This window comes from Manis javanica, chromosome 2, assembly GCF_040802235.1.
Source record: "Manis javanica isolate MJ-LG chromosome 2, MJ_LKY, whole genome shotgun sequence".
NCBI classification, from domain to species: Eukaryota; Metazoa; Chordata; class Mammalia; order Pholidota; family Manidae; genus Manis; species Manis javanica.
The window spans coordinates 67,966,300-67,993,623 of NC_133157.1; the positions used below are offsets into that span (position 1 = coordinate 67,966,300).

At 44.9% G+C, this 27,324-nt stretch overlaps 1 protein-coding gene across 1 annotated transcript; it reads right to left on the reverse strand.

The window, feature by feature from the left end:
• Positions 1–835: 835 nt before the first annotated feature.
• KLF9 (KLF transcription factor 9) lies at positions 836–25,715 on the reverse strand. The gene is made up of 2 exons (XM_017651268.3): positions 24,001–25,715; positions 836–4,227 (listed from the first exon to the last, which is right to left on the reverse strand). The coding sequence occupies exons 1-2, from the start codon at positions 24,503–24,505 to the stop codon at positions 3,998–4,000; spliced, it is 735 nt and encodes a 244-aa protein (XP_017506757.2). The 5' UTR covers positions 24,506–25,715; the 3' UTR covers positions 836–3,997.
• Positions 25,716–27,324: the final 1,609 nt, after the last annotated feature.

Sequence of the window (27,324 nt, forward strand, 5' to 3'; positions counted from 1 at the left end):
AACTCCTTGAATGCAGAGAGCTTATCTGTCTTTGTCACTTTTGCTGGGCACTAACATAACAAGGGCTCAATAAAATGAGTTCAATGGAAGTGATATTCAGTAAATCTCCCAACTGCTTTGATGCTGGCATAGAAAGCTGGAGTGTTGGCGCCAGCAGATCAGATTTAAATATTATCTATGCTACTTATTCGATGGGTCTTCTAGCAAGTTATCTGACCCTCAGTTTCCTCATCTGAAATATGTGGATACCAGCAGCATCAAGTAGGAGCTGCAGAGAGCCGCTGTAAGGTTAAAGGAGAAAAAAAGACCTGAACACTTGGCAGTATGACTAGCACACAGTTAAGAGTTTAATAAGTAATAACTAGCTAGCATATGTCTATATAAATCATAGACACACACACACACGCACTTTGGTGTTAATCTTCACTTGGCTTAGTGGTTCTACTGTCCCACCTTTGAGACCTCAGCTTGTGTGTTCTGATTGATATGGTATCTCAAGAGCATAATCTTGAGTCTCTAACATTCTCTGACCAGTGCTCAGCACACCCCAGCATAGTTATGGGCTTTATAAACCTCTTTAAGCAATTTACCTGAAAATATAAATATTCCCCTCTGGCATAATACAGTGGTTTCAAGCAGCCTCCATGCCATTTACTGTCTCAGAGATCTGTGAAGAGTAAATACACACAGGTCTAGACAGATGTTACACATTACAAGGCACAGGATAAATCATCTTCGCACTCATCATCAAATCTGTGAGCACAGATTACAGAAGCAACCCCCATCATGGCAAAATACACCCCTTTTACAACACATATTGGCTGGAACAATTCAATCTTTATCATTTATTATTTTTATTTGGACAACATATATACATATGTACAAAATACCTACTGTCAGAATCCTCTTTTATAATTTCATTTGATTTACAAAAACGGGACAGCAAAATAACTTAGGTCACTAATACTGTACAAAAATAAAACTGATTAAACAGTTGTAAAGATCAGTATCTTACAGTGTTACAGATCATTCATCTGTTGTGAAAGAACATCTCAATCTATCCAGAGTGATGAGTACTGTGCTAAATCTACCTGCAAACTGACAACTAATCAATTTCTGTAATTATGACTACCAAATATAATTCTCAAAAGAAGCATGATGTAGAGCTAGATTGTAAAGCCAGGGCATCATTCCACGGTGGTGAAGGGCTGTCTTCTTTCCTAACCAAGGAGAGGAGTCATTTAACTCTAAAACAATTAAATTTTTCCAGAATATGACAACTACTTACAGTATTAGATAAAACAACTTTTCTTCCTTGTTAAACACCTGCAATAGTCTTTCAAAAATTCAGTTTGGTTAAAAAAGTAAACAAAAATTACTATCCTGCATTTGGATTTGTAGAAGTTAAATCCATGGTCTTTTTAATATAAAAAGTAATTGAGTCATAGTTTTAGTGTTCAATGAACTCTAGTAGTCCTATTTGAACCGTATCTTGATGTAGTAAATCTAATTAGAATGCTGGTTCCTGTTTCGTGACATTTTAAAACAGGATTTATCACAAAGAATAAAAAGCCTTGAGTTTATACGTTCCTATAACATAGAAGAGATTATCAAATGTGTGTTCTTCAACAACTTGAAAAGGCAAGTAGCAACTTTTTTTGGGAAGTAAATTGTGCATTTTTTTTTAAAACAAGTTGCTGCGTTTATATCCATCTAAGTGCTGGACAAAAGCCACATATAGATTTACTCCTGAAATGACAAAGATTGTCTTTCACTGACTATGCCTGGTTTTCCTTCATTTCTTTCTGTGAGGGAAAGATGAGTTTGTCCAAGTCAGTGGTTGCCAGGCAACCCCAAACTTCTCACTCACTAAAAGGCAGCGTGCAGGATCACTAGCAGAACCATTCCATGAGTTCAGTAAGAAATAGGCAGCTTAACCTATTTCATATGGAAGAACAGATGTCCTTGAAACGGATTTTGGACACAGAAATTAAAATTTGGTTTAAAATAAGCGTTTCAAAAATCTGAAACAGAGGTAGAAAGTGTTCTTTATTTTTCCTGACATGTTTTCCCATGAGAAAACACTTTCCTTTTTATCCCAATGGACTTCCCTCAGTCCCTAATGTTAAAAGCAGTTCTCTTTATAGAACTACAATACAATTACAATTACATTGGTTAAACAAGCAAAAGAAAAAAGAAAAAAACCCCCACCACTGTGCTAGTCATGGCTGTAGTATTGGAAGTTGGAGTCAGCTGTGACCCACGCCTGCTGCAGGAGCCCACACTGGTTCTGAACTGGAAAGGAGCATGTGTCAGGTGACATAATGAGTTCACAGAGAGGTGGGCACCCTACACAGCAAATCTGATAGCACAGGTACAAACTAGAGTGCACCATAGCTCCCTGTTTTAAATATCAGATAAAATTGTCAGAAAGTGGGATTTCTGAAGAAAAATAAATGTAAACATTTCCCCCACAATCACTGCTGACTCCCCTACTTGAGGTTTCTTCTTAACTGTGAAAACTCAGTTCGTTTTTTTCTGACCACGTAAAGGCTCAAATTAAGTTTTCGCGCAAATGTCGTATTATGATGTAGTGGTTTAGGCCATTGTAGACACCTGGATACAAGACATATAGTGGTGAGGCTTCTGATGTAAAAGGTACAGTGATGTGTTTTCATTCATACATATTCCATGTGCCTTCGTTCTCCAAAAGGGGTGATTTGTAGGCTCCTCTGATATCATCGTGGGATTTCCCCTTGGCACTCGCTGCTCACGCGGCTACACTTTTCTTTTCACATTTCAGCTCCCTTTTCCTTTTACATAACTCTTGTACCTATTAGGGGAGTTTTGTAGGAACACGGGAAGGAGACCAACAAACCTTTTCCCCCAAGAAAACAGGTGTTTTCCAGAGCTAGTTACCGCCATGCGCCCATTCAAATAAAACCCAACAGAGTCAAAGCCCTCTTGTTCCGTGGCATTACGGTACAATAAGATGATGTTAACTAAAAGGATTGGAAAATCTGGAAAAGTTAATAGAGTTAAAATTCTGTTTGTTCTTCTTAAATTAAAAAAAGAAAATACTACCCTCCTTCTCCTTCAGCACCTGCTGTATGTATTCTGCCCTCACATCTCTCATCTCTGCCATGATATCATAGGGAAACCGTGTATACTGTAAAATAAGCAGATTATAACGTGGTTCCAAACAGAATGTTTGCTTCTATCCTTAAAGCATGTATTCAACTTATTCATCCTTTGCATTAGAAAATAAAAGTGCAGCTTATGTTCAAAATACAATTCATACAAAGCAAGGTTTAAAAGTCTGTTCTTAGTGTAACCTTTTAAAGGTTTGTCTCGATTAGTATAAATTCAGACTGCTTACTCATTGACTACAAGTAACGTTTTTGTTTGCAAGTCTTTAGATGACAGATCATGCTGGAGTAGATGTGCTCTTGCTCGCGTAACGACAGCTGTGCTATGGCGTTTTTTATCTCCAAAGTTAAAGCGGTTCAGGAGAGCGGTTTTTTTTTTTGCTAAAGAAACCGAAGCACACTCGTCATTACATTAAAGGGAAAGAAAACAATTCGGAGACAGCAAGCAGAAAGGGCCCAGAATCACTGTGTGGTGCCACAGGTCAACTCACCCAGTCAAACATATGTACACCAGTGTTGAATCCTTAAAATTCTACCCCAGCCTTGGCCTCAACCCTCCCCCCACCCGTCACCCCTACCCCCACAACAAAAAAATATAGGAGAAAAAAAAAGCATCTGCCTTCCCTCCAACCGGCCGCGACGGCTCAGAGTCGCCTCCGCATGGGGACCAAGGGTCGACTCTTCTGATCTTATGCTACAGTGTGCTTTTCAGAAACAACTTAAGAGGAAAACCAGAATATTGACCAAAATGAGGACAGCGCCTTGCTGGGCCGGCCGCGCGCCCGTCCGTCCGCCTGCCGGGAGGGCGTCTGTCCCGGGGCCGCCCCTGCCCGCGGCTGCGCGGCGCCTCACAGAGCGCCGGCCAGCGCCTTTTTGGACCTCTTGATCATGCTGGGGTGGAACTCGGTGTGCCGCCGGGCGTGCTTGGTCAGGTGGTCGCTCCTCATGAAGCGCTTCTCGCACAGCGGGCACCGGAACTGCTTCTCCCCCGTGTGGGTCCGGTAGTGGCGGGTCAGCTCGTCTGAGCGGGAGAACTTTTTAAGGCAGTCTGGCCACGTGCAGGGAAAGGGCCGCTCGCCTAAGGGAGGAACCAAGGCAGGAAACCGTTTAAAGAACACGTCACACAAGTGCCCGAGGCTGGGCAGGGTTAACAGGTTAGGGGTTGACGGTGGGGCGCCCCCCACCCCCAAACCGGGTTGAAGTCCTAACCCCCAGGCCCTCAGAATGTGAATGTGTTCCGACACAGGGTCTCTAAACAGGTAATTAAGATAAAATGAGTCAGCAGGCTGGGCTATAATGCACTAACTGGTGTCCTTAGTAGGAGAGCTTAGCATGCAGACAGGGAGAGAAAACGCTGGGTGGGAAGCTGCTTGGAGAGACGGGGTCCACAGTCAAGGGGAGACGCCTCAGAAGAAGGCAAGTCTGCCAGCATCTTAATCTTGCATTTCTGGCCTTCAGAACGGAGAGCCATCATTTTCTGTGTTCAAGCCGCCCCAGCCGCGGTGCTTCGTTACAGCAGCCCCCGCAGACTAATACCGCAAGGAAATTGCTGAGAATCACCTCCGAGCACACGAGCTTGCTGTTTTGTACCCAATGGATCCCCAAGAGCCTTGGGAATGACAGTTTCCGGTTTTATTCTACTTAGTTGCTGGTTTCATGAGCTCTCCCAGGAGCCCAAACACAGCCCTCTGCTAAATGTGGCGTGGTGGGGATGGAAGAGCACCGAGGCATCCGGTCCATCCAGCCCCACCTGGAGCCGGCTTCCCCTCCAGCTCCTGAGGGCCCTGGCCCCTCGGCCTCTGTCTGAGCAAGTCTGGTGACAGGGAGCCCTGTACCTGATGGAAAGCCAGCTAAAAGCCTGCTTGTTCCTCATGGGAAATCTGCCTCCCTGAGAAGGCCATAGTTTAAGTCACATTTTCTTAACACTACAAATAAGTTTGTTCCCCTGCCACATATTAATCCTTTAAATATCTGAAGACATCTATCATGTCTTTATCTAATTTCTCTGGTACAGACTAAACAATCCCAATTTCTTCCATATTTCTCACAAAAGAAGAACTAACACTATTCTAAAGCAGTAAGTGCAGGCATAGAGCTAAGGGTTTCACATGCATTATCTCATTGAATTCCCACAGAACACTCCGCAGAGCTGGCCCACTCTATGGATGAGAACCGGAGGCTTAACACTTGACAAGTTTCCACATCCCTTTCTCTGCTGGTTGTTTTCCTTGGATTCACGCTATTATCTCCGTGGCCTACTTAAAATGCAACTAAGCCCCACCCTCCGTGATCAGGCCAGCATCCAGTGCCTCCCGAACCCTGACATGTGGGGTCAGGTGTGTGCTTTGTCCATGTTTGGTGGGGACACAGACATGCAGAAAGGAAGAACGAGCCGTTTCAGATGAGAATCTTGCCTGCTCCTCCTGTGAGTGACTGCTCCCTGCCTGAGCACCTGCCTGCCTGCTCCTCACACCTTTCCAAGTGCAGCCCAAGGCAGCAGCGTTATAGAGTCAGGGCACACAGACTCCTGGTTTACACAGAACTGGCCAGACACTCCCTCAGGAGGTGTGAGGAGCGTTTTCTCACTTCCGTCCCCACCTTCCTGGAAACCAGGGAGCAACTCCAAAGGCTGGGAGCTGTCCAGCCTGGCACATCTGAGTCATCCAACATGATTTGTTCTTTTCCCTCAGCTTCTCCAAACCTGTGCCAGGGGAGTGGAAATAATGCTAACAACAAAACAAAGCTGCTGTCACCTTCATGTCCCTCTACACACGACTAAGGTTTTATCTGCTGTTCTCTTAAGCAGAGCAATGATCATGGTGCTCCGTAAAACCTACTTGGAAACCCAGCGTGGGCAAAATCGATCTGTGTATGTGGATTCACCATACACGGGTGTAGGTGTAAATCCTCACCGAGCTCTGGGCTGAAAAACCACAAGCAGTGCAAGTGAGCAGCTAACCAATGAAGGCTGAGCCCTCGAGGTAGACAAGCCAGCGCTGGGGGTGATCAATGCCAGCGGGATGCTCAGGGTCTCTGGTGCGGCCAAACACAGCCAAGAATAAAGACCAAACAATGAGAGCTTCAAACCGAACCCTCTGAAAATCGGGAAGATGCAGAGTTGAAAACCACCCTTCTGCAACGTCTGTGGAACCAAACAGCATTTATACTCAGTTCAGCAGAACTTTGAGCAAAAAGCCAAATGCACTTTGTCAACCCAGCAAGGTTGGGCCTCCTGGGGCGAGGACCTCGGGTCTGGCTTCTGCGCCACTTGTGTCCTAAGCCATTAGTAAATGCCTTAGCTGGGCGTGTGTGGGTGTGTGTGCACCGAGTCTGTGCATTCTCCAGGTTGTCACGTGACTAAAGTTTGCTCAGAAGTTCCCAGATCACCAGGGAAGACTTCTGGGCTCTTCCAGAATCAGTCAGCAGTGACATCATTTCAAACAAGTCTATGGGAGAAATGTTCTTTTAAACGTGTTGTTACATAATGTAATGAAGGGTCAGAGCTCGTAAGGGGATTAATGGTAAAAACCAAACCAAACCAAACGCCAAAGCCCTCTCTCCACGGCTTTATGATTTGGTGGTGAGGACAGGGATGAAAAGGAAACGCTCAGTGTTTTCTCAATGCTTGTTAGGACAAAAAAACTCGCCGGAGGTGGTTTTCTTGGAGGACTGGTAATGTGGTTTGGCTTATTCACCGGCATATGTTTCTTTCAAGTGAGTCATGGGAGGAGGTTAATTTATTGGAATGGATCTGTGTCCACTGTGGGAGAAGTGGATCAGAAGACCCCTCTGCTGTATGTTAGGACTGGAAAAGAAATGAGCCACTTCCTCTGTCTCAGGATGATGGCTTTATGGAAGTGACAGTCACCAGAAAACTGTCATAAAGCCTGAATCAGCTGGATGAACCCAATTCAAATATCTTCAGGAGCCAGCCACATAACAAAAATGGGTGAAATGCCAGGGATATTAGAGCAAGGTGGTGGTGGCCACTTAAAGGTGCTCAAAGTCATCCCTTCATTGAGCATTGTGCCAGCTGAGCAGCGTGTGTGCAGGGGACCTGGGGCCTTCTCGGGGATTTACATTTTGCAAGGATGTGTACGATCACAGCATTGTCATCACGTCACCGTTCTCATGGCTTCTAACCCAGACGCTGCCACTGATCTAGCTAGCATCCTCGTCCCTGAGTGTTTTAGAGAGAGCAGAGCCACCCACAGAGCCCAGAGCAAATCAGAGCAGAAGGCAGCCTTTGTTAGGCTCAAATAGCCTGTATAATCCAAGCTTACAGTTTCCAAGCATTTAAAAAAAGATCTACTTGGAAGTGAGTTGCTCATGTTACAAGCTTCAGGACCCTTTTGGTTCTTCTGGGATTCTTTGGAAAGTGTTAGGAGCTTTCTGGTCAGTGATCTAAATCAGAAGTTAGCAAACTATAGCCCACAGGCCCAATCTGACCTGGTAAGGTCCATGAGCTAAGAATGGTATAAACAACATTCTCATATTTGGTTTTTACCAAATGGTTGCAAAAAAATCAAAAGAGGAGAATATTTTTCTGATAGGAGACATGCTTCTATACAATTTTATTGGAACACAGCCATGGTCATTCATGTATGTATTGTCTATGGCTGCTCTTTCTCTGCAACAGCAGTGCTGAGTAGTGGCAGTAGATATCACAGGGCCTACAATGCCCAAACTATTTACCATCTGGTTCTTTACAGAAGTTGGCTGACCCTAATGTCAGTCTGAAGATCTGAATTTCTACCTAGTGTACACCAGAGTTTGTGAATCCAAACCTAAATCTCTTCAGAAGCCAGACACATAATAAAAATGGGTGAAATGCCAGGTCTGTTAGCTCAAGGATTGTGCTGGCCACTTACATGTGCTTAAAGTCAGCACCTTATAGAACACTGTGCCAGGCAAGCAGTGTGTGTGCGGGGACCTGGGTCCTTCTTGGGAACTTAAAATCGTCAGCCTTTTGAAATACTCCACCTCTTTAACCCAGTGGGGTTTGCATAAAACCTACTGTGGGATACATTTCAGCATGTTAGTTAATGATAGACACGTTATAAGGTACCCTCTAGAAAATGATAAATGTTTTGCACACACCTAAGAAAATACACAATGGGGAAATCATATGTAGGAAAGGACAGAATTTAGGGCTGAAGGGGACCAGAGATGATAGGCAGAGGGAAGGAGAGGCCTTAGAGAGGCTGTGACTTGTCCTTCATCCTGCACCAGGGGGAAATCAAGGTAGGCCCTTTCTTTCAGCTCAGTGCTAAGTCCCCAAAAAGAAGGGTTACCCTTCTTCATACCAAATAAATCATATGGCAAAGCAACTACCAAATGAAGAATATTTAAACATATCGTTAGTGTTACTGAGAGCTTTACCATCCTTCTGTGGGGGGAAAAAGAGCAGACGTGTACTACTGCTTTATTTCTGGCTTCACAGGAAAACACACCCAGAGGCAGTGACACAATAAACTTTGCTTTACTGGAGCAGACCGGTTAACAGCACAAGTGTCTCAGCATGCTCATTATTTATATGCCTCTCCCCTCCCCTTTCAGCAATAAGCTAAGCACCTCTCACTGACAGACTCAGTTCAGAGTATAAAACAAACTTGATCAAAATGGCTACTGAGCGCAGCACCGAATGTACAAAAAGACTTTTTCTGCAGAGACAGGCCAGCCCTCCAAAAATCTCCTGGGCCTGCAGTGGGTCCAAGAGCAGTGGAGTGAGGCCTGCTGGTTGTGAGCCTGCTTACTTAGCACAAATGTCAGCCCATTGCTTTTAAGAAGGAGCTCCCATTCCACCAGGTGGTAAGTTAACAGTGCCAAGTAAAGCTTATTCTTCTTGGTGAAGTCTTGAAATGAATGGTGGTGAGGTTTCCATAGACAGTGAGAAAGGGCCCAACTGTAGGGATTGCAAACCTGATAAACCCAACCCAGTCCACGCTCCCCTGAGTTCAGACAGGCTGCCACTGAGGTCCTGGCATGGGGTTGGGAGGCCTATGCTCTTAATAGCCCCCTTTCTTCTTCTTCCCTAACCTTTCCTTCCCTTCCACAATTCAGGAGAAGGGCTGAAAGTGCATTAACCTTAATCAAGGCAAGAAAGTTAAAAATACAAAAACTGAAGCTTCCGTTGCTTCTAGCAAAAGTCACCCAGTCTAGTAAAACAAATCTAAAGGAATCAGACCTCCTTTTCAGAATACAACTCTGAAATACCAATTAAGAATCATAGTGTCTCACAGATGTACAAAATCAAGGCTGCTTCTTGAGGAAAAACAGTTTTTTGATAGTGAAAAAGCAACTAGAATTCCAGAGATAAAAGGATAATTTGATATTAGAAAATCATATTGATATTATTCCCCATTTTAACAGGCTAATACACCCACACCTAACCACGCACACATCTTGCCTTGATAAATGCAAAATATTATTTGATAAAATTCAACATCCATCCTTAATAAAAGCTTTTAAGAAAATAGAATAGCTCCTTAGCAGGATAAAAAAACATAGCTCTGAGCCCTTTCCCAGAAAGGTCAGTAATAAAGACGGTATTCCCACTAAAGTCAAGCTCAAGGCATGAATGGACACCTGCCCCCATCATTACAGCTATTTACTGTTGTTCAGGAAATGCTAGTGAGTGCAATTGGATACAAAAAAAAGAAGTAAATCATGGGAAGGAGGGTGTGAAATAAGAATTATTTGCAGTTGATAACAACTTTCTATTTAGAGAGTCTAAGGTAAATAACTGAGAAACTAATATAAATTAAAAATGCTTCATAGGAGTACGTATACAAAAGGGCAATGGTTTTCTTATATGGTAACCACGGCCAGTTAGAAGCCCAACAATGAAAGTTCAGGACCTGCATGAAGGAAGTCATGAAACACTGATATAAAAGAAGATGAACAAATGGAGTATTTCCCATGTTCTTGGGTGGTAAGAATGGTGTGAACATGGCAATTCTGTACAAATTCATCTTTGAAATTAACACACACCACAGAAATTCCTTTTTTTTGAATTTGACAAAATTATTCTAAAGTTCACTTGGAAGAATAAATATGCTCAACTTGCCAAGAAAATTTTGCAACAGAACCATAATAAGTGAGCACTTGCAATACCCATTATTACAATGTATGATTAAAGCTGCAGTAATTAAGGTAGTGTGATATCAGCACTGGAGAGACAACTCAGTGGAGGAGAGTCAAGTCTGAGAATAAATCCAAGACACTATGGAGATGGGGGTGTTTCAGATCGGGGAAGAAAGGGATGTTTAATTAAATGGCATACACATCTGGTTAAAAAAAATCTGGATCTCTATACCTTTCACTTAAATAAATTCCAAGTGGGCTATACACCTAAATGTAAAAAATAAAACCCTAAAAGTAAAGGAAAATATAGGTGAATATTTTTAGAATCCTGGAATGGGGAGAGACTTTCTAAATATGAAACCAAAGGCAGACTCCTATTTGAAGGATAGGTTTGAAATAGATAAAAATGTGAAAGTGCTGCATGGCAAAAATATATGTAGGCAAAACACCCAAAGAACCAAAACAGTGAACTAATAAAGGAAATTGCAGTATATGACAAGAGGTTAAAATCTGTAATATAAAAAGGACACTTGCAAATCACAATGAATAGCCCAATTTAATAAAGTTGGGCACAGATACAAGTAAATAAATTATAAAATAAGATATACTAATGGCCAGCAAATATATGAAAATATATTCAACCTCACAAGTAATGAAAACATGGCATTAAGATAACAACAAAATATAGATCAGGCTGGTGAACATGTTAAACAGTATGTTCACATACCTGCCATTGGAGGAGGCATGAGGAAATAGACCCTCTAATGTATAGATGGGACTTATAATTGATCCAGGGCCTCCAAATACATTTAAGTGTCTAACAATAAAGCACTGGTCTAATACATTAGAGTGCACCTATACAGTGGAATAATATGTACCCATTTAAAAGGCAGACTGTTACACAATAAAATGGAAAGATGTTAGCAACACACTGCTAGGTGAAGAGAGAACAGTGTGTGATCTGCCCTGTATATGTGTGAATCCATATGGAGAGAAAAAACCCTGGAAGGACATACTCCAAATACAAACAGTAGTTATCTACAGGTGAGGGAATAAAGAGTGACTTCTTTCTGTAATTTCCCCCATATTTTCTGATATTTTTCAAACAGAAAATACAAATTTATAAAGAGAAAGAGCCAAAAAATAAAAATCCTACATTAAACAAAAGAAATAATGATGCCTTTGAATATAAGTTTTTCCATGAATGGGTTGATCAAGAATATGTTCCATGCGGGGAGGAGTTGAGGATGGGGTTTACCTTTTATTGAGAAATTATTGGACCACTCTAGCGTCCAAGACCAAAGAAAGAAGAATTATTGTTTCCTTCTCAAGAAAATGTTAGAAAGTGAGGAAGAAACTCCTGAAACATACAACATCTGTTTCCTCCCTCCTTTACATTTTCTCCATTTGTGAAAGGAAAACGGCCCCTATAGGAACAGATAGGAATCTCCCCTCACGAACGGAGGTACACAGGCAGGAGCGGCAGAGCTGCCCCTCCAAGGGGTGTGCTGATCAGGAACGGGTGGAATGAGACCGTAGAGAGGGACAAGGCCAAGTCCACACAGCGTTCCTCACGGTGAGGCTGTGGGGCACATGTCCACTCAGACCTGCCCTGACCCTAGGCCTTGCTGTCCATTATCATCCGTTCTTGCAATGTTGAAGCTACAAAATGTGAGCCTTTGCTTCATGGTTTTCCATTTCCATTACCCTCAAGAGCAGAAGCTTCCATGCAGTTGGGTAGAGGAGGTGCACAGGCTATCTCTGGATACAGACGGCTCTACATCTCCCCACATAAATTATTCCAATTAATATCGGACTAAAAAAATGAAGAAACCAAATGCTTCCTGTCTGCCAACCTACCTACGTACAAGTGTGGATGTTCTGAAAAAATAAAAATGATTGATGGACTTTGGAAGAATAAAACTGCCTGAATGCTATCCCATAGTCTAGGCCTCTCTCTCTGAATCCTTTTTGTGATTTGGTTTCCTTTTATATTTTAGTTGTTAATACAACAGAGTCACTCTGGCCCCTGTGTTTATCTATGGAAAGCAGCTTGTCCCACACCTTCAGTTCTGAACTGGGAAGTGGGTGTGTATCTGTAGCATCCGTCACACGGCCCTTCATCCGTGGAGCACGCTGGTGTCCATGATGTCTGAACATTGCTTGCACATCCCCATCTTCAGCTGATCTGTAAGACGGTGCTTGTGCCGGGACCTCAGAAGTAAAGGAGGTGAACAATGATGCTTGGCTGTTTAAGTTCTCAACCCAGCAAGAGAACATGTCTTGATGGCTCAGAATGGCCTGCTTCTCAGCAACTCTGAATCAGCAGAGGTGCAATGATCTCCCTACGGCCACATAGCTAGGTCCAGGCTCATATTAGCTGATTCCCATGCCACATTCTTCCTGCCACCCCAGACTATGCTGCTTCTGCCCTGTTATTTGTGGGAAAGACAAATAATAAACCTACGAGGCACTGAACATGGAACAAGATAATAAAGGTCTGATGGCAAAGCTACCCCAACAACAGATTCTTTGAGTCTCTGCACTTTGGGTCATGGTCATGACCGCCCAGCTCGGGCCTGTCATGGTTCAGATCAACCTGACACAGAGAGCAGAACACCTGCCCTTGAACTAGAACTGGTTTTCTAATTCCCTCAGTCTTGATTTGAGCACAAATCACACCCACTGTGTGAATGGAGCCTTTTACGTGTGGTTTTCTAATTTCACTCACAGCCCCTTCTTTTCAGATGCACTGCCTCAGACATGGACAGTTTCAAACAGGTAAATACTGTGAGCTTTAAGTTTCAAAATAGAGTTTCAAATATGTAAAGCAGACCTCAAAATCCTTAAGCTAAACTTTCTTGATTTGCCATAGTTTTCTACCAAGATCCGAGCTATATATAGAGAGAGACAGGAGAGGCTGGGTTTGGAAAATAGATGCCAGGGTCTCTAAGAAGTGCCTGATGGTCTGTCCTCTCCTTTTACAGTCAGGCCACAGGCTTGGCCAGTCCCGGAGGAGCAGCCACTGTGCATGCCAAGAGCCTGTATGTGTCCCTCTGGGGCAGCCACACATGCCAGGGCACCTGAGCAGCTGGACAGATGCTTGCAGAGAATGGTCTCAGTGCATGACTCACAGTTTTCCACTGCCCCAAACATAAAGGGGAAAGAGCCCAAGGCCACACAGCTAGGGGAATGTCACAGGAGGACTGAAGTCAGGAAGTACAAGGGCCCAAAGCCTGGAGCTACAGTGCAGAGGCCCTCTTCAGCAGAGGATGTGGAGCACCAAGCTGGTGCATGACGCTTTGGGGGAGATTACCAAGGTCAAAGGATGGCATGCAATGTGGACTGCCTTTCCATGATACCAAAATAAGAGATGAGCCTTTTGACTAGCAAATAACAGATCACTCCCAGGAGAAAGAAAGGTAAAGGAAGAGAGGGGACTTGGAGTTTGCAAACATTTACCCAAAGGAGAATACAATCTAATACAGAAGTGACTTTGAGACCCTGAATTGCCAACAGAAAAAATTTTCCACAACAGCAGAGATGGGGGTGGGGGGGTCGGGGAAAGCGGGGCTTGAGAACTCAGTTCTGGTTACAGACAGTCACCTCTTTGCACATCCAGGTTTGTGACTGGGAAATTAGTCCCAGTGCACACAGTTGCTTTACAAGGGCCACTGAGACTTGAGGCATCCTTAGCAACACAGGGATAACCACTCCATTTGGGTGCTCAGGTAAAATTATATGTAGCATCTCCAGCTTGCAGTCTGGGGGGCAACTGCCATCCAGAATGCTGAAGCCCGTGGCTCAGAAAAGACAATGGGCCAAAATGGAAAATGCAGGAGGCAGGACTGTTGTGGTTAGTAAATGCCTCCGCGAGCTGCCAGCCAGGTGCAGCCCTCGGGATGACTCAGGGTGGCGAGCGATGCTCCTCCAACACATCTCCCCAGCTTTTTCTCTTGGGTTCAACCCATCTGCTGCCGGCACCAGAGTAAGGCTGTGAAGACCACAGACCCCACTCACACATGCCACGTGGGCCACCTTCAAATCGTTTTCTCAAGCTTCAAGAGTGAGCCACTAATTCACATTTGCCTGGTGTTCGCCACCAAAGACAGTATAGAAAGGCAGGGCTGAGCTGTCCAACCTTTATCCAAGAGCTCCTGCCTGGCTCCCCCAGCCCTCTTCCTGGGCAGTGCTCCAGAATTTGGGAGCAAGCAGGACACTGAGAAGAAGTGACTCAGTTAGAGAGGCATGGCCTGTTTCTTTCATGCTGGGAACCCCTGCCTTGCTGGGATATGGCTCACCCGACAGGCGTTCTGTGGCTGGCCATGGGTATGATTTGCAGCATAAAAGGGGGAAAGCCAGCTGTTTGGTTGTAGTTCTGCTTATTTTCACAAGAATGGCAACGGTACAAAACTACCTTAGAATTACGGCAGCATAGGGAGTTAAGTCATTTTTATGTGTTTTGTAAGTTATTTTTAAGATCTAATTTCTGCTTTGTATGATTTATTATAATGTTTTTGCTGGGCATTGTACCACAGTGAATAGACTTCTGAATCCTAAAGAGAATTGCCATATAAACAGCTCATCTTTGCAAAGATGAGGCCTTTATCAACTAGCACAGGGGGTGACAAATGTTCATGTAAACACAGTCCACTTCTCTGGCATTAAAATGGACAGATGACTGGAATAAAGACTAAGTAATGGCACTGCTGATCTACTGAGGCTCTGGACACTGGCTGCTAGTATCCCTATGCGATGAGCCTGAGCCCAGGAAATGCATGTTGAAATAATCTATGCCCTACAAAGACCATTTATATGTGCACTGTTAACCTATCTTTTAGGTTGAACCCCAGAGACAGTTCAGAGCCCTTTCTCAACAGGGAGAAAAATATAGAAAAAAGACTGTTATCATATGAATCTGTCTCTCATTTTGTCAAACTCTGCTCTTTCAAACATCCTGTTTATAGTTCTACATGGGCAGATAAAGTGAAGACCTGTTGGTTTTGCCTGTCTGGCAACCACTGCCTCTTTTGAGTAATAAAAAGCAAACCTTGAATTTCCTTTTAGAAATCACCCCTTCCCCACTCTGAGTCCACTTAATTATAGAGGGATGACCCCACACCCCCAGACCCAAAGGTTGGATATGACCCAGTGCTTGAATTCAGGGGCAGGCATAAAATTCTGAGTTATGAAGTCTGGAATGTTAGCTGGAATCGTTAGCTAGGGGAACTGCCTTCTCACAATGGCAAGATGAGAGTCTGGCGCTGCTGTCAGCCATCTTCCCACCACTCAGAGACAGCCTGCCCCCAACCAAGCCCAGGGACAGCAGAGCTGAGTGGGGCGAGAGGCAGACACTGAGTACCTGTAGCCAGATATAACTGAAACTAGAGCTACCCCAGATGTGCCATTAATTTGAACCAATAAAATTGTTTTTTTTTTTATGAAGCCACGACTTTTTTATGAAGTTTGGATTCTGTTACTTACAACTACTAGTCTTCATTAACATAGCTGTGGACCCATAACTGGGTCTTCCTCAATGGGAAGGAACAGGTTCTGGATAAATATTGGAAAATACAGGATAGGTTTGGTCAGAGTCCAAGATTTTTGGAGCTATTCCTAACCAAGGTTCATGAAAACCAATCACAAACTAGTTAGAACGCAAGACCAGAGAACCAAAGACAGGTGGCTTTGGAGCCAAATCCAGAGAGCCGTGCAAAACCAGCAGAAACCCAAGGGGTCCAGGTCAGCAACCATTCGTGCGCAACTGCAAGCACAGAAAAACATACTAGGAAAATTCCAGAGTAACCTTGGACCAAGATACCTCACTCCAGGTCTAATTCTCCCTAAAGAATGAGAATAGTAGTTTCCTATTGCCTAGGACGTCATTGAGTTTAAATGTGACAATGTATGTAAACGATTCAGTTTGGAACTTCGCATGTAATAAATGCTGGATGTTATCATTATTACTATTACTATTATTAGTACTAATATTGATTTACTACTACTACTATGGTTATCATTATCTCCATAGTATTAATATTATTACTACTAGTATTCGTTATTTATTGTTATTACTATTATTCACAACATTCACAGTGCCAGCTATCAACATCTATTCCCATTCTTTCCATGTGACAATCACTCAATAAATATTATTTAAACTACCTAGCTGCTGCTGGGTTAACCTGGCAGTGTAAACAAAAATTCTAGGGCTCCTGGGCAATATCTGAAAATTACTTATTTTTAATTATAATAGTATATGGGGCATTGTCTTAAATGCTGTAAATATCTCATCTGAATTCAGTCTTATAACAATTCCAAGTGTATCATTGCTGAACTCCATTTTATAGATGGGAAAAGTGATGTTGAGCAAGGTCTCGTTATTAGAGAGTGCCAGAGGCAGGATGCAAACACAGGCGTGAGGGACCTGGAGCCCCGTGCTCTACCTGCTCCGCCTACTGCCTTTTCACTGAAGGGAAAGGCGGTTCCTGGAGAACTCAGGCATCCAAATTCCTTAGAATGGGCTGGTCTTATCACATCTCTCCATCTGTTTCTCTCTCATCAGAACTGGCTCCCTGGGAGGGCAGATGGTGAAACCTTTTTCCCCCTCTAACTCTGAACAAAGATCATCTGTAAGATTCCTCCTGGTTCTGAAATGCCCATTATTCTCAAGCAGGATTTTTGTGCATTTGTCCATTGCCTGCCCCACTGGTTCCCACTTCGGCTCAGTCAGGTCCTGCGGGAGGTCCTCACTTCCAAAACGACCAAGACGAGCATTGGAAAAAATGTACAAACTTTGTATAATACAAAATACTGCTGCCTGCATTTCAAATCCTCGGTCATTAATTTTCTACGGTTTAGGCGCCCATTTCTTTAATTTTAATCTATTTAAATAATGTCCTCACTTTTAAAAAAGCATCAATCAGAGGTGAATTCTATTCTCAATTTCATTAAAAAAGGAAGGCCCACTGGCCCTCGACTTATGTAGTGAGCTAACTGGTTCTTGCAGCTCTAGAAACTTAAGATTTCAGATCCAGATTTCATTTCTCATCCCAGTATTCCAAAGGCTAACAAACTCCCGATAAACTGAGATTACCAGGGAAGCCTGTTGGTGCACCATCATAAACCTGGGCTTTAGGCACAAATGGAAATGAACAGGCCTTGGAAGATCCCTTGCATAAAAAATGGATGCCTCTCACTCCCTTAGTGGGGGGAAGGAATTCTCTATGAATAATAATGTTAGTCCTATTATTTGCTGAGGCTGGGATAAGACAAATGTTTACTCTTGGTCTTTAATGCACCAAAAAGGTATTTAAGTTTCAGGAGGGCTCCAGGAAGAGCAGAGGAGGAAGTCTTACAGGCTGGGCTGTAGGCTGTTTCAGAGCGCTGCTCCCACCACAATAAAAGGGCAGAGGTCCCCAGGGCTGACTCCACCTCTGTCCTTCCACTCAGTTAATTTGGTTAATGCCAAGCAGCTCTTTAGACCAAGGCAGAAAAATGTTAACCACAGACTGAAGTCCTCAGGAGAACCCTGGGGGGAAAAGAACTCAAATCTTCAAATCTTGCCGACTTCACAATAAGGAATATCTCTGCAGGATGGCTGCCCTTTAGCATGTCAACGTAAAGGCCTGTCAGAGTACCTGGTGCCCTCACTGTGCTGTGGAGGAAAAGAAGGCTTTGGAGATCCCACGCTATGCCCAAAGTCACATGCTCATCCAGGCAGCCTGCCAGCCTGTGAACGCTTCCAAACTCTCCAAGCCCCCCAAAATGCTAAATCAGAACAATCCCAGTATCTGTGAGCATGGGCATAGGCTCTTTTACAAAGTGATGGATGTGATGACCTCTCAAGGTCACTTCCAACTTCCAAATTCTATTCTTTTGCGAGTAACAACTGCTGTCCCCAAGTGCTCTGAGTTAGGTTTAGGCCTGTGACTAACTCCTCAACAAAAAGTGGGGTGGAGCAAAAGACAGGCTTGCTCAAAGACCACTGCAGAGGATCCCATTTCTTTCCCTTTTTAACCATCTCTGGGTTTTTTCCCTTCCCTTTGCCCCTCCTTTCTGCGTGTGTTGCATAGAAACAGAAAGTGCCTTTGTACCAATTACTAGGCACTAATTTACGTTCTTCAGTGGGCACTGGGCTTGCTGGAGAAACATTAGGAAAAGGTGGGAGGGTCGGATGTGGGGGAGGCTTCTAGCAGCAAGGCCGGGAATCCTGTGAGATTTTTTTTCCAAGCCTGAGAACAGCTAAGGGGAGGAAAGAAAAACCCAGAAAAAGTGGAAGTCAAGACTAACCAAAATGACAGAGCTTTTTTTTAAAAAATCAAGAATGCTAATTATCCTAAGGGATTCAGAAATCAAATTGGTGGGCTAGAAAGCTGACTCTAACCAGGGCTCCTGGTTTTAGGGGCTCCTGAAAGAGTGAATACCGGGAAGCCATCCGCCCACTTTTCTTTTCAATGAACTTATTAAGGAAGACCATTGTCAGCCACTTTCCCAATATGTCATATGCTGTTTCTCCCTGGGAAGTTCAGTCTGGGAATTTCCCACAGACGCACAGAATGACTAGTTCTTGGGATAAGCGTCAACAATTGAGACAGGAATGCACATCTGACCTTTGTGTTCAGAGTCTAAGGATTCATTGCCCTCAGGTTATTATATCTTTGCATCTGGAGGTAATGGGGTGCCCCCTTCCAAAGGGCACCCTCTTTGCCCTGGCACCTCCTGCCCCACTTGTACCCTCCCCTCTCCTCTCACTGCTCACAGATTTGAGAGGAAAGTGAAAGGAAACAATGTTTTTACTCTGTAATTCTACTCCAACTTGTACTTACTGATGTAAAACAGTAATCCTGCCAGAAACAAGCTTTTCAAAGGCAGCTCCACTTCATCTTTGCCAGGGCAGTAAGATGGGGGAGGGTGCGGGACAAGGAGGAAGTGAGGAGTTAGGGCAGATGGTCCTTCCAAAGAGCCACTGGGTCCCCAAAAGGCCTCAGTCCCTGGAGAGAGAGCCCAGCAGTGGGCAGGAGCTGGAGCAGTGGTCTAGGCCATCTTTCCTTGGAATCAAGGGAGTTTTAGCTAAAACCCAAAGGCCAACCCCATAAGACATCCTTAGAAACCCATCAACCTCTACAGCTAGAAACCATTTGCAGCCCTTTACCCTCTTCTCTGATGTAGATTGTTCTATTTTTCCAACAGGACACATGAGACTGTGTCTAGAGTGGAACAGGAAAATGATAAAAATCTGATCTTTGGCAGGTGCAAAAAACTAGCTATTACAGTGGTTTGTGGTCTTCTCAAGACAACTCTACAGTGTGTCTGTGGTACTAAAATGTTATGGAGGGGGCACAACTGTTGGAGGGAAAAGTCTTAAGTCTCCTTAGGGGAGGGAAACTGGAAAAAAAAAAAAAGAAAAACAATTATCTGTGCAAGCCCCACTCAGGCTTGGTAAATAGATCTTGGATGAAGCATGTCAGGTTATGAAATAACATTCTGCATCACTTTGGGGAGCCCTCCAGAAAGACTAGGGCCCAGGGAATGTCTCCTAAAGGATCAGGGTCACAGGGCCTCCCTTCTACGCAGGAAGAGAAGAGAAGGTGTGAAGACTGAGTGGGGGCTGAGCTGAGGCCCCTCATCTGGGGCCTGGAGCCCAAGCAAGACCACACCCTGTCCCTGAACCCCTGCCTGTCAGGTCATGGAAGTGGGTGATTCTCACACCTCTGACAGCACCACATTCTCCTGAGCCAAACTCTCTCCAAAGCTTCTTTGCAGTAATTAAGGGAAAAGAGCACAAGAGCACAGAGGAGACCTGACACCTGCACAAGCAAAACTGTAAAAGTTTGTCTCAGTGAAGAACATCCTGCCTGAGTTCATGCTGGCCAGTGATGGGCATTCCTAGAGAGGCCAGGAAATCTATTTCCCGTTTTGAAGGATAACTTCCACAGTGGGCGCTACCCAGGTCCCTTCTGCTAGACAGTCTAAGTATCCCAGGGAAATGTTAAAACAGGGTAAGGAGGCACAGAAGCAGCCATTTGGGGGAAGGGGTCGCAGCTCTTGTTGCTCCTTGTTTTACATGAACTTCCTTCTCCTCTATTTTTAAAAAGGAGTTGTTTTCAAATTTTTGATACTGTGATGATTGGGATTTAGGGCTTCCTGATTTTCAGAATCCTGTAATCAGTGTCCTCAAGCTCAACCCATTGTCACTACTTGGGGACAGCTGACTTTAGTCCCTCCAAAAAGAGAGTAAAATTGCACCTGGCATGGAAATAAGGCCTAAGGTTTCTCTCATTGGGATATCAACCTGGCATGAGTCAACTACATCAGCTGTCCTGGAATTTGGATGTAGTTGTTTCCTTCTCCAAGATATGCCATCCCGCCCCCATAATACTCAGTGTATGTACTGTGGAGGGGCTGAGGGTGTGTGTGTGGGGGGGGGGAGGCTCTGGGAGTGAGTGGGGGTTTGTGGAGGCTGGTTTGGAATGTGTGCTCAGAGGTCTCAGGAGCATGTGGGTGGGGGTCATGGGCATGTGCAAGGATAAACTTAAAGTTAATTGCATTTCAAATAATATGCTCCATATGTTTTCAGCGGAAGTACTCCAATGGGTCTATTTGTTAACATGAAACATTACAATACATGCACTCTAGTGTCCAAAAAAGTCTAGAAATGGAACAGTGTATTTGTGGTACATTTTTTCAGATTAACCTTGGACCTATGTCTTTAAACTTTAGAAGCACATCAACTGAGAAGATATCTGATCTAGAGTCTGAAGAAAAACCAAACTGAACATAATAGCACTAGAAAATACACACTACTACTTAAAAATAAGTTTATCCTGTTTCCTGATTTTTGAGGAACCCTGCTTATTACACACTAACTGTACGATCCAGCATTTCTTGAGGGCCTATTATATGTGGAATCCAAGTAGGTGCTTTATATGTTATCTTTGCGCAGAACCTGTGAGTTCAGTGATAGTAGTCCTATTTTGTGGATTAAGAAACTGAGGCTCAAAAAAGAGGCTGCAAACATAAATGCCAACAGAGATGATGTAAATGATTAAAATATGTGGCACAGCTCCATGTAAAGAAAATAGCACCAGTTCAAGCCAATTACTGCTAAGCAGAAATTCAGGCCCAGTATTGCTAGATTGATCAATTTTTCCAGAGAAGCCTGAAATCTGATTGGTGCCAAAATCCTCTGATTGTCAGATGTTGGTAACTAATTACATTTTTATTAACCATTTGTTGGTCGAGCCAAACAAATCTGCAAGACAAATTCAGTAGCAGGCCTCTAGCTGCAAACTCTGAATTCAAGTCACTTGCTTAAGACCCCATATGGGAAAACAGTAGAACAAATCAGAACCCAGCTCAGTCTACCTCAAATGCATACTTATTCTTCTAAGACACCATATAGAAATAGCTGCACTGAATGAAATGCAATTTTGTTTAAATGACTCAACTTCAAAAGCCACTGGTTCTATCAAAGTGGCAGCTGTATGAGGATCTAAGAGGAGGTGAGCAAGGAGCAGGAGAGATTCCTGTTAGGCCACATTGAGCAGGGGGTTGTGGCTGGAATTATGCCTCTTAAAAATCTTCATAGAATGCACACATTCCAACTGTTACCTCTTGTCCACCTTCTGGATTTAATCCCAGCAAGGAAAATCAAGAAACTTTACCCCAACCCAAAGACAATCTAACTCCAAGTTGTACCTGAATCTTCCAAATGCATGACACTTCCCACAAGTCTTACTTAGAGAATCTTTCACACAACCTTCAGCAGGAGTAATGCATCTGACAATCTTTAGAGCTGAGATTTTTGTTCAACCATGTCCCAGTATTATAGGGCCCTGATATAAATACGACACCTGTAATCACTGTCTCACTAGTTTCAAAAGACTGACTGTAGCATTTAAAATGGTATTAACATTTCACTTGGTTTTCTACTCTTAGCAGTGCAAAAGGTTCTCCTAGAAAAGCTGAGCAGACTTGCCTTATGGAGAATTAAAGAGCATCACGCATGCACGCACACATAAGCAGCCATTTCTATAAATGCCTGAGAAAATCACTCAGCTGAATGGTCCAGAACACTGAGAACCTTTTTTCTGAGTCAGCCATACTCAGGTTGCTCACACAGAAGCACTGCAGGCCTCCCCAACTGCACAGACTGGGCAGCTCCCTGAAGGAGAAAGTGCCTTTGCTCAAGGTGGCAGTGGGTGTCCCTGTGAGCAACTGAACTCCGAGAACATGGCTGATGTGGCCAGGCCCGCCCAACAGCTGTGGGTGAGTAACACCCTCGGGTTAATATTCCCCTACTTTACCCTCCCACCAGCCACGCTAAAGGTCACATCCCCAATTCAGACACCATCTTTCAACAACCTTACAGATACAAACTTTGCAATGTGCTCTTTTATTGCAACCTAGAGGATAACCCCAAACAGAGCCTGATTTTGCATTGAGCATGGAGGAATTCGGTTTTACCCCTGTGCCAGCAGCCACCTCCACAAGAAGCACTTTCCAAAGGAAATAAAATAAGAGATGCAGTTACGTGGTCTGTCTTTAAAAAAGCAAAACGAAATGAAGCCAACCAATTATTTTAGAACCGCAGGCCCAGGGCCTCATCTGAAACCTACAAACCATTTCACCAAAAAATGACAATACTTTTCCAAGTTACCCCAGCAACCACCTCTTAAACCTGGTATCCTAGGACTTCAGATGAAAAAGGAGTTCCGTGAGGACCAAGACCTGTACTTACCAGAATAGCAGTCATAAAAAAAAAAATCTTACAAAAGGTGGTGAGACAGCCTGGCCAAGAGTGAATGCTTTCCAACTTTTTCTGAGTATGTTAAACAGAACCAACAACTGGCTGACCAAGGTCCCTGGAAGTCTCCAAAGCCCATTTTCTACTGCGATGGCTTCCTAGCCACATTCATTTGGCCAGCCCTGCCTTTCTTTGGCTCTCGCTGGGAAGACGCTCTTCCAGGAGGCCTCCAGAATGTCTGGAGGTTCATTACCCAGCCTTGACCTCAGGCAAGGACCACACCTCCTCTCTCACTGATCTGTTCAGAGTGGAGTAGGGGAACCAAGTCACATTGGGGGTGGGTTGGGGTGGGGAGTGGAACAGCTCTGAAATCTCATTAAAAAGGCTAACTAGCCGTGAAGTGAACCCACCAGCCAGCCCTTAATCAAACTTCTCTGCTGCCTGAAGCAGTGTTATTTTAAACCTCTCTGAGGACTCTTCGCCAAATTTAAAACCACCTTGGCAAGCCCTGAAAAGTAGCAAGCATACAGCTAAACGAGTCCTTAGTCATTCCTAAAAGGTTCCATGTAAAGCGTGCCGCTTCTCCACAGATTGTGGCCACCTCGCTGCAAGACCACAAGAGAATCATATAAAAGATACGCCATTTGATACCCTCCCCCACCCAGGACCAGCCCAGGTTGGGTGGCCTCCACCGTCGCGGGGTGCGGGAGTCCCGGGGGCGGGGCAAGACAGGGGAGGGACAGCACCACTCCCCCGGCAGCCACGCGAGGGCTGACCCTCAGCCCTCACTCTGCCTGCCAGTTGAATGTTCCCCGTTGCTTCTAGAGGCTGGGGATACTAAGGAGAGAGTAAGATTTCCGTCTGAACACGGTGCAATTATTTAAAGAGTTAAACAGCATCTTATCCAAAATGTTTGAACCCTTCAGGCCAAGTATGGTGTCCTCAACGCCCAGGAACGCTGCCCGACCAAAGGTTAACTAACCCCAGACCTCTGTGGGAGAGGGAGACGCCGCTAACCTGTATGCACTCTGTAATGGGCTTTGAGATGGGAGGATTTTCCATAGACTTTCCCACAGCCACTGTAGGGGCACTTGTGCCTCTTTTCGGAGGCGTGTTTCCCCTTCGCAGCCACTCCAGGGTGGAGGAGGGAGAGCGGGCTGGGCGCACTGCCAGGATCCTGTCTCTCCTCCGGGCTGTGCGAAGGACTCGACCCAGATTCGGTGGTCACGTCGCTGTCGGATCCCATATCCTCATCCGGACTCTCCAGACTGTCACTGCACACCGAAGGGGTCTGGATGGGTCGGTACTTGTTCAGGTCCAACAAGCTCTTGGCGATGGTGACCAGCGTGCAGTAATCCTTCCAGGTGTCCCCCGGGTCACCGTGCTCCTTGGTCACCTCACGCTCAGGTAGACGCAGCCGATCGGCGTCCGGAGCGCCTCCATGCTCCGGCACCGCAGCGCGGTTCGAAATGGAAACCAGACACTGGGCGGCCACGAAGTCCATGTAGGCGGCCGCGGACATGGTGCCGGCGACAGCAGCCCCGGCGGCGCGGCCAAACTTGGCGGTGGCTGCGGAGGTTCGGCTCGCCCTGCCTTGGCCTCGGACAACGATCGCGGAGCCGCGCGGCGGCCAAGGGGGCGGGGGCGCGGGGCGCTTGCGACTCGCGGGAGCACCTAGGCGACCTCAGCCCCTCATCTTTACGTAACCGGCAGCGCCTCCGCACGCAGCATCCACGGCCCCGGGCTCCGCGAGGCTGCCTCCGCTCTCCGCCGCCCGTGCCCCGCGCCGGGCGCAATCCCCCCGACGGGCGCGCCGGCCGCTCCAAGCCCGCTCCCTTGGATAGGTGCCACACGTGGCTGTCGCAAGTTTATTCGACTGAAAACGCCCCCGAGGCGCTGGGAGAGGAAACTGCAGGGGAGGTACACGCCCCCGGCCGCCTCTCAGTCTAGCCAAAGCCCCAGGACGTTCACCCGACCACCGCGACGCGGGTGGCTAGGGCCGGACCAAGCGCCAGGTCTAAGCGGCACTTTTCCCCCAGTCCGTAGACGGCTTCTGAGCCCCAGCTCTTGCCGGTCCGCACCGTTCCGGCATTCTCTTGCTCAGTAACAATTTCGCAGAATCCCATCACGTCACAATCCAAACCCCCTCCAATTGGCCAGTGGGGAGGGTGATTCAACTCTGTTTACTTTCTCCCCCTGCCAGTCAGAACGGCCTTTCGGGGGAGAGGCGCGTCTAGAACTGAAGCGTGCGGCCAATCCGACTGTTCCGTTTCGGTGCCTCGTGCTTTCCCTCTAGCCTCGAATGCTGACATTTAAAAGGGTAACAGCCGGGAGGCTGGAAAGGAGCAGCCGCTCATTCTCGGGCGTGCCTCTCGGTCCGGTAGCCGGTCCAGCCCTCCTGGCTCACGTTCCAGCTTGCGGAGCTGTGGGACACACCTTCCCTTGTCGGTTGAGCTTGTTCTTATGACAAAAGAGAACTTCACGTTCGGTTTTCCAGCTCGCAAACGGTTAAGTGACTTCCTGCAAACGCTACAGTCCCAGCAACCAGCCTTCCAATCAAAAGTAAGTTGGTTGATGTCACTGACATTGGCTCAACCAATCAGGAGGGCGTTCCAAATGCAAGCGCTCAACACTTGTAAATGAGGAGAGCAATAGTGAAACTGGACACATCCTTGTATTTTGTGTTGCTGGTAGTAAAATTGAGATACGTATGGGAGGGCAGGGGTGATGAATAAATGCAATGCGAGTCTATAATTAAAACAAAAAACAACAAACGCTAAATATGTCAGGCCAAGTTGGGAGGAATAAACACAAATGAAAAAGCACCAATTCATCTGTTCAGTTTTTGGAATGAAGTATACATTGGGTCAGATTTTAAATAATCCTTCCATCCAGTACATTAACTATGACTAATTCATCTTTAAAATGCAGAACGACAAAGAGTTCTGTTCTAAAGCATAGTCTTCCTTGTCTGGCTATTCTTACCCTGAAACAGTCCCTCTTTGCCTTTGTGGTATCTCTCTATTCCTCTCCTTCCCTACTGAAGTTTATTCCAAGTAAGCTATTTTAGCTTTGCTTTGAAGCTACTTCAACCCACTTTCAAATAAATGCAGATAAAGTCCCTCATTCGTATAACTTAAAAAAAAAAACAACACACCATTCTTAGCTCATTTTCTTTCCACAGACCCCTGCATGGTTGTTAGAGTGTTTCCCTGCCTCATTTCACAAATGTGGAGACAGAGACACAGAGAAGTCGCATGTCTACCTTATCAGGTAGATAGTGACAAAACTCAACTGAAACCATAAACCTCCTGATGCCCAGCTCTTTGAGCTTAACAACAACTGAGCTCTTTGGTTTTGTGAAATATTAACTGTGCCAAACAGATTCTTAAGAACTGGAACCAGCCAGGGATACTTAGCCATTGAAAATTGTGGCATTACTTGATCAACAATTAGCATGAGTCCTAGAGTCTGATTAACTCAGTTTGCCTCTCCCTCAGAGTGAAGGATGAGGTTGTTTTCCATCTTGATAGCTGAGAAAATATTCTAGGGGTAATGTCCCTTGCAGAAGGCATAGTGTCAGCACAATTGATTAAAAATGCATTGACTTTCCTCACTGGGTGTGAGAGGTACCTGCTGCTATATGATGCAGACCCACTGAGGTCCAACCATGACCCCCATTGTCTGTTATCCTTTGTTAAGTTTTGAGACAATTACACCAAATTCCTGGTTTCTAAGGAAGGCTCCCAAATTCACCCTCCCAGTTTGAAAGCTAGTGTAGTTTATTTTAACGTTGCTTTTGCAGTGGAATAGGAAGATACTATAGTAAGTGACTACATGGGAAAGGCAAGTATAGAAAGGGTGTGATGGTCAACCAAGAACAGGATCATTTCCACCCCTATCCCCATCAGAGTAAGGTAGATGTATCATAGTATAAGAGTGGAGCCATCTTAGACTTCTTGTATTTCAATCCCCTTAATTTCAGAAAAGAATTCACTGAAACCCAGGGGAGTTTGCCTACTTCATGATTTTTCTGGGACAAACTCTGTCCCCAGGGATACACAATCACTCAGAAAACCGCACCTTTGCTTGCCTCTTCAAGTCCAGCACAAATACACTAGCAGAATCTGTCCAGGGTCCCTATAATATGGCCTGTATAGCCTCTGGGACTGGCATTGCACTAGACACCTTCAAACAGTCCTAGAATTAACATTGGGGTTATTCCAGAAAAGAAGGAAAGTATCTTTACCTGAAGATTGTAATCTAGGAACTTGAATAGCTCAATCATCACAGTTGTTTTTTTTAAAAATATAAACTCCTCCCCTTAGTTATTGTCCTCTT

What these genes read in the sequence shown, in the direction of transcription:
- KLF9 (XM_017651268.3), bottom strand. Translation starts at nt 24,505, where the DNA reads ATGTCCGCGGCCGCCTACATGGACTTCGTGGCCGCCCAGTGTCTGGTT. An exon ending in CCATTACAGAGTGCATACAG is followed by an intron (nt 4,228 to 24,000) that starts GTTAGCGGCGTC and finishes TTCCTCCCTTAG; the next exon opens with GCGAGCGGCCCTTTCCCTGC.